Source organism: Pygoscelis adeliae, unplaced genomic scaffold, assembly GCF_000699105.1.
Source record: "Pygoscelis adeliae isolate BGI_AS28 unplaced genomic scaffold, ASM69910v1 Scaffold62, whole genome shotgun sequence".
NCBI lineage: Eukaryota > Metazoa > Chordata > Aves > Sphenisciformes > Spheniscidae > Pygoscelis > Pygoscelis adeliae.
In genome coordinates this window covers 5,710,793-5,718,192 of record NW_008824401.1, presented here as the reverse complement: position 1 = coordinate 5,718,192, position 7,400 = coordinate 5,710,793, and the positions used below count along the sequence as shown (strand labels likewise).

The 7,400-nt window shown below is 40.9% G+C and overlaps 1 protein-coding gene across 1 annotated transcript; it reads left to right on the top strand.

Annotated features, from left to right (window-relative positions):
* Positions 1-135: 135 nt before the first annotated feature.
* POP4 (processing of precursor 4, ribonuclease P/MRP subunit (S. cerevisiae)) lies at positions 136-2,809 on the top strand. The gene is made up of 5 exons (XM_009320289.1): positions 136-453; positions 1,081-1,158; positions 1,375-1,436; positions 1,772-1,873; positions 2,364-2,809. Exons 1-5 carry the CDS (start codon positions 284-286, stop codon positions 2,498-2,500), a joined length of 549 nt encoding a protein of 182 aa, XP_009318564.1. The 5' UTR covers positions 136-283; the 3' UTR covers positions 2,501-2,809.
* The last annotated feature ends 4,591 nt before the right edge of the window (positions 2,810-7,400 follow it).

Here is a 7,400-nt window from a genome sequence, read left to right as displayed (position 1 = left end):
GCTTTCCCCCGCACGCCCCGTTCGGCTCTAGCGTCCGAAGGGGCCGGGCGGAGGCGAGCGCAGAGCCGGCCCTCCTTGGCCGCCGCCCGTCAGCGCGCGAGCGCCTTCGCTTGCTGTTGGCGTAGGGGCCTCGTTCCTACGGTGACTCTGCCAGCTTGATAAACCGCTAGTCCGGGGCAAGTTCTCAGTCAAATTTAATATCTTAAAGTATCTTTTAACACACCTTTAGCCTCAAGGGTCGGAAGAGGCCAAAGCGTTTGTAAATGCCTTCCTGAAGCGCAGCATGCCAAAAATGAAGGATGAAGCTATCCAGGATGTACTGACTCGGAAAGCTGTAGTTCTTGAGCATTATTCAAAAAAAAAGACAAAGCAAAAGAGGAAGAAAACAAAAGGTTTTACTGCCAAGCAAAGGCGAGAAATGCATCTTTTTGAAATTGAACCCGAACAGCAAAGGTAAGATCTTAAGCATTTTCTTTGCGTAGCGGAAGCGGGAAGTACATCAGAAGTATGTAAAAGCAGGAGCACGTACATACTAACCCTTCAGCACGTAAAGTCAGTCTAAGACTCTGTTTGCGGCATTTCACCATAAGAAAACAATTCTTCTGTCTGTATAGTTGGAAAATTCATTTCTGTTCGTTACGGATTCTCTTTCCTTTTGTATAGCTAAATATAAGAAGAAATTAAACCCAAATACAGTCACCTCTGATTTCAGTTTTTAAAGTTAGACTGCCTGTGACCGGAGCCAAGATTCTGCATCAGGTTCCTCAAACTAATGCATGTTGAATAAAGCTAACATGAAGTGGGGAGGCGCAGGAGTAGAAATCTCCTCAGTCTTAGATGTAGCCACACCCTCTAAAACACACCACCCTTTTGGGTTGATAGAGAGGGGCATATTTAGTTTGTGCTTTTTTTTTTTTTAATAAAAGCAAGCCTATTGCTTGGAGTGGCTTATGAGAGCAGATTACAAAATTGTAAATGTTAGTCTTAACTCCATTGTAAATATGGATTACTTCTGTAATCAAGCAATAGATTTTTTGATAATTAAGTTCTCGCATAATACTTCTTGTCTTTTAACTGCAGATACACAATCTTTCTACCACTGCATGAACTCTGGAAACAGTATATCAGAGACCTCTGTCACGGACTTAAGCCAGATACGTAAGTTGAGATATTTCAAAATTAGTGTGGTTTTGATTTAGTAGATATTTCCAGGTTTACTAAGTTAATGCTTCAAACATCGTAGTTACTCGATAAGGATATGTACTATTTCTGTAAGCTTCGGCCACGATTTCAATAGTCACGGTCACGTTTTGTAAACCTAACTTTCCCTATAATTTTCTTTCCCTCTTCTCTGATCCCACCCTCTTCTTCAAGGCAACCACATATGGTTCAGGGCAAACTGCTAAAAGCTGATCTCCATGGAGCTATTGTTACAGGTATTCTGTTTGTTTTCTTTTACAAAATCATCTGAAGTTCAGGAGACACTCCTGTATTTCAGGTGCTTATTTTTAAATGCCTTTTAGCGTTGTTAAGTCTAGAACCACATAGTTGAGATCATATGCTAACGGGTTCTTTCTGCTAGTTACTTTTCAACTGTTCTTGAAAATCCTGGTGTTAGTTGCAAAGATTAACTGCAGGTTTTACCAGCTGTTACTGTAATTGCATTTCAGAATATTGCAAACCAGTTTTTAAAATCATAAGGTAGAAGAGCAAATAAACTGCCTGCACCTGAAACCTTCTAATACATACATACATACTTCTGCTCTTTCAGTCACAAAATCAAAGTGCCCCTCTTATGTTGGGATAACAGGAATCATTCTACAGGAATTTAAACATGTCTTCAAAATCATCACTAAAGAGGACAAATTAAAAGGTATAAGACAAGTTTTTTTCAGTGCTTTTCACAATTTGAATAATCAGAAATTTCCTAAACACACTGTTCATCTTACATGTCTGAGTACGTTGTTTTGTATCAGTGCTTTTAGTTCTTTGCACAGAGTGGCAGAAGTCAATGTCTTTACTGACCATGTAACAGCCCAGTATCTTGCTGAAAAAGTATCTCATTAGAAATGAGCAATTAAAAAAATGCGTTTCCAGTGAACCCAACATGATTATGCACATGGCTCATTCATCTGATTCACATTAGATGTTCTCTGGAACACTTACTGCATGCTCCTGAAAGAGGACTAACTGTAGTAATTCAAGTTTAAAATTTTAAAGTTTTGGTTATTTTTTTTTTTCTCTTGCTAAAGCATAAAAGCCTTGAAATGTAGCAAACCTCAAGTCTACATGTGAATAATATGCCCTGGTACATCAGTATCTTTTCATAACTTTCATTAATTTCTTTCCTCTTGCATTTTCAGTTGTTCCCAAACTTAACAATGTATTTAGCTTGGAGATTGATGGATTCATTTCCTACATCTATGGAAGCAAGTTCCAGCTTAGAGCAAGTGAGCGATCTGCAAAAAAGTTCAAGTTGAAAGGAACTATTGACCTATGATTTCATGGAAAATCAGAAGTATTAATAGAAGTGTCTGCTGTTTTCCTGCAGTTTCAAGACCAGGTTTTCTGGCAGATTAAATAGCTATATGAAATCTTTGCTAAAGCGTTTCTTCTCACTGAAGAATTACTAGTATCTTGTCTTTTAAGCAGTCTCTCAGACTGCTGCAGTTTGTTGTATCTGTTTGTTTTGTTATTTGTATATAACATTCTGGCTTTTATTAAACTTACATGTTTAATATTGATTACCTGACTTGTTTCAATTTATAATCATGAATTTGCACAATGAAAATTATATCATGTAACTGTGATAAATGTTATTGTTGCCTTCTGTATAAATTGGGCTCCATCTGCCTATTATAAGCTTGTAGGTGATGACAACTGCTCTATAGAAGAGCAGTTCATTGTTCCTGGGCCAACGTCAACATCTTTGCCTGGTGCAAGTATATGCAAGTCAGTTGTTTCAAATGATAGGTTCTACCTTGAATATCTCCTTCCCTGTAGTTAATATCGTTACAGATAACATGTATATGAGTGACAATATAAACATACTAAACATGTAATGCAGCCCTGCAAGCTGTTTGCTTATCAGGTGCTTACTGATAACATACTACTTTAAGGTTAAATCAGATACGTCTATATTAGTAAATACATGTTGTCAATGCCAGAGTGCAGGGAACACATCACATAAGAGAGAAGCACTTGAAGCTAGAAATTAAACCTTGTACTTCAATTACCTACAAAATTGCTTTATGAATATTTAACCTGTATTCATAGAGCTTTACTCTAGCCTATTTTTATATATATTTGTTACACATTTAAAAAAATACCTTTACTTACTCTTAATATTAAAATATACATGTTACATATGCAATTTTTAAAAAGGCTAGCATGGATGGCACTTGTTACATCACTTGTTTGTGAGCACTACATCACTGGAACACAAGAAGTCAGGTAGTTTCATAACGTAAGTTTCCTAAACTTACCAACCACCCTTAATACAGCGCCACTTGTGAAGAAGCTTCCAGTATTTAAACCTTTTATAAATATTTGCTTTTTGCAGCAGTCTGCAACAGTGGTTGTAATGGAGACCCTATACTTTCACCAGTGGAGACTTGTTCAGCTTTGAGTGCATGTGCTTCATGGATCCACAGCCCCTTTTTATCTTCTTTTTTCAATTTTTTTTTTGTTTTACTATATACTTCCAGGATACTTTTTTGACTGTCCAGATTACAATCTCATCAACTAGGCACGTTTGACTTGTTTGGGAGATGGAAGTGACCCCTGTATTTAGATCACTTAACTTTTTTCTATTATAAAAGAGCCTCTATGGTGTTTGTTATAAAGGTAGCTTTCAGAAGCTTTCAATTTAAATTATGAATTCAATTTCAGAATCAAATGAAAGACCCATATGTAGGAAGAGGAGTTTTTTCCCCTGCCACAATTGAAGTGTTCATAGCCAACCAGGGTCATTCCTTTAAAGAGAACATAGCTTTCTCTCACATACACTACACACCAAAGCCTAGTACTGGGGTTAGGAGGACAGCTCCAGCCAGAGCTCTTAACTGCACTGCAGAGCACACAAGCCATTCATCTGCCATGAGAAAGCCAAAGAGCATCACCACCTCCAACCCTCCCTAGCCCGATGAAAACACTAACTGTGCCAGTCACCCTCAGTCAGTTGGCCTCCAAAGCACCTCCCACCTGTTGCTGGGAGAGGTTGCAGGAGAGCTGCATCTCTCTGGCACAATCCCTCAAGACCAGATTCAGCCTCGCTGAACCAGACTCTGATCGGTTGAAATTGCAGCGTAGGCAATATTGGTTTTCAAGAACAGACTGCTTCTCTGCCCCCTTTGAAGACAGAGATGGGGAAAACAGTGTTTTTGCTAGATAGATATATTTTATACAGGGAAATCATAGAATCATTTATGTTGGAAAAGACCTCTAAGATCATCGAGTCCCGACTGTTAACCTACCACTGCTAAGTCCACCACTAAATCATGTCCCTAAACACCACATCTACACGTCTTTTAAATACCTCCAGGGATGGTGACTCCACAAGAAATTTTTCCTTACATCCAATCTAAACCTCCCCTGGCGCAACTTGAGGCCATTTCCTCTCGTCCTTTCGCCAGTTACTTGGGAGAAGAGACCGACACCCACCTCGCTACAACCTCCTTTCAGGTAGTTGTAGAGAGCAATGAGGTCTCCCCTCAGCCTCCTTTTCTCCAGGCTAAACAACCCCAGCTCCCTCAGCCGCTCCTCATAAGGCTTGTTCTCCAGACCCCTCACCAGCCTCGTTGCCCTTCTCTGGACACGTTCCAACATCTCAACATCCTTCTTGTAGTGAGGGGCCCAAAACTGAACACAGTATTCAAGGTGCGGCCTCACCAGTGCCGAGTACAGGGGCACGATCACTTCCCTGCTCCTGCTGGCCACACTATTTCTGATACAGGCCAGGATGCCATTGGCCTTCTTGGCCGCCTGGGCACACTGCCGGCTCATGTTCAGCCGGCTGTCGACCAGCACCCCCAGGTCCTTTTCCGCCAGGCAGCTTTCCAGCCACTCTTCCCCAAGCCTGTAGCGCTGCATGGGGTTGTTGTGGCCAAAGTGCAGGACCCGGCACTTGGCCTTGTTGAACCTCATACAGTTGGCCTGGGCCCATCGATCCAGCCTGTCCAGGTCCCTCTGCAGAGCCTTCCTACCCTCGAGCAGATCAACTCTCCCGCCCAATTTTATATATCTGTGGAGTAAGAACAAGATGTGTTAAAGCTGTTAGGCCCAAGTTATTATTCTACCTAGTACCTATTACTCCTCTCAACATTCTCCGAAATTAAATCCCTTGGTTTCCTGTGAGAGGCCAGAAGGAAAAACAAAGTGGTTGAAAGCATAAATCACAGCAGAAACTTTCTTTTCAGGACAATGACCTAATTTTAATTTTGCTCATAGCCTTCAGTGTAACATCTAATTAAGACACCTGTTAAATACCTCTAATATTAAATTAATAGGGGGCAGCTAACAGCACTTCATTGGCATAGTCTGGTTAATTAACATTAAGGGCTTTTAATGGATGTCTTAACATAGACATCATTAATGGGAATGCCATAAAAATTGGAATTAGGCACAATCATGTTTCATTGTGCTGTGAAGGACATACCATATTTACCATATGGACACATAGATGAACATGATACAACTTCCCATAGCCACTGGCATTTCCATTTTTTAAACTATTTCAGTGACCAAAAAAGACAAACGCTGCCTAGCAGTCCCTTTCGATAAATAATAGCAAGGTATTCATTATTTACAGTGAAGAGTGCTGAAGAGATGTTCAAAGGTCTCCTCCTCAAGGTAATCACATGCTAGTAGCACATAAAGACAGATGACAAATGAAGAATAAGAAGAGAGCTGAACAGCCAAGGCATTCAAGACACCTTTACTGCAGTTGGTAAATCATCTGAAGAGGCCTTTTTGTAATGACTCAGTGAAGTGTTCCAAACAGCTCCCATAAATCACTTAAGCTAAATCGCTCCTGCAGACCGCTGGTATCACCATCTACCCATCAGCTCCTTGAACCAAACCCCCATCCCATCTGCTTTCTCCAGAACACGGATCTGTGTTCATCTTTCACTAGAACACGTTTAACTCCCCATTGCTTGTAAAGGAACCTCCTTAGAAACTGGGTAACGTGAAAATGACTGCTCACCAGTCCTCCCCTGCTGATTCATGACCATTCCCCATCTCTTCATTAGCTGAGACAGTAAATACTTAATGGATTTAATATTAGGAAATTGGAGAACTAATCACAGCTGTCTCCAATATGCCTCTTCCTTCTTATGTTCAACTCTGAATTGCATGCAGTAGAGACACGTTTTTTGTAATGATTTTTATACCTTAAACTCTCACTAAAGAAAAGGCTAACCAGGGAATAATGAACAACAGTGAACAACACACTGTCTCACTATGTTACACACATCTCTACTTTCCTATTACTATGTATACATAATATATACAAAGTCACGTATATTTATAACCAATCTGAACTGAAGCAATTGTAAACAATCCAGTTACTGAATTTTGAACATTTAAGCAAGAATGGGAAAACAAACAAAAACCCCCAATAATTTCTGTTTGAAACCTCAAAATAATTCATTGTAGGAAATGCTTGAAATCAAAGCTGAGTCACATCCAAGAAAACACAGACAATTTTCTATTTGAGGGGTTTTTTATATTTCCTCTAAAAGATGGATTACACAGCAATACAATGGAAACCCCCAAAAACCTCTTGGGACTCTCCTTGGGAAACTCAGGTTGCTAAATCCATTGTATTTGAGAAGTCGTGGCAGTCCGGTGAAGTTCCCACTGACTGGAAAAGGGGAAACACAACCCCCATTTTTAAAAAGGGAAATAAAGGAAGACCCAGGGAACTACAGGCCGGTCAGTCTCACGTCTGTGCCTGGGAAGATCATGGAACAGATCCTCCTGGAAGCTATGCTAAGGCACATGGAGGACAGGGAGGTGATTTGAGACAGCCAGCATGGCTTCACCAAGGGCAAGTCCTGCCTGACCAACCTAGTGGCCTTCTGTGATGGAGTGACTACAGCAGTGGACATGGGAAGGGCTACAGATGTGGTCTCTCTGGACCTCTGTAAGGCCTTTGACACAGTCCCCCACAACATCCTTCTCTCTAAACTGGAGAGGTATGGATTTGATGGGTGGACTGTCCGGTGGGTGAGGAACTGGTTGGATGGTCGCATCCAGAGGGTAGCGGTCAATGGCTCAATGTCCAGACGGAGATTGGTGATGAGTGGTGTCCCGCAGGGGTCTGTATTGGGACCGGTACTGTTTGATATCTTCATCAATGACATAGACAGTGGGATCGAGTGCACCCTCAGCAAGTT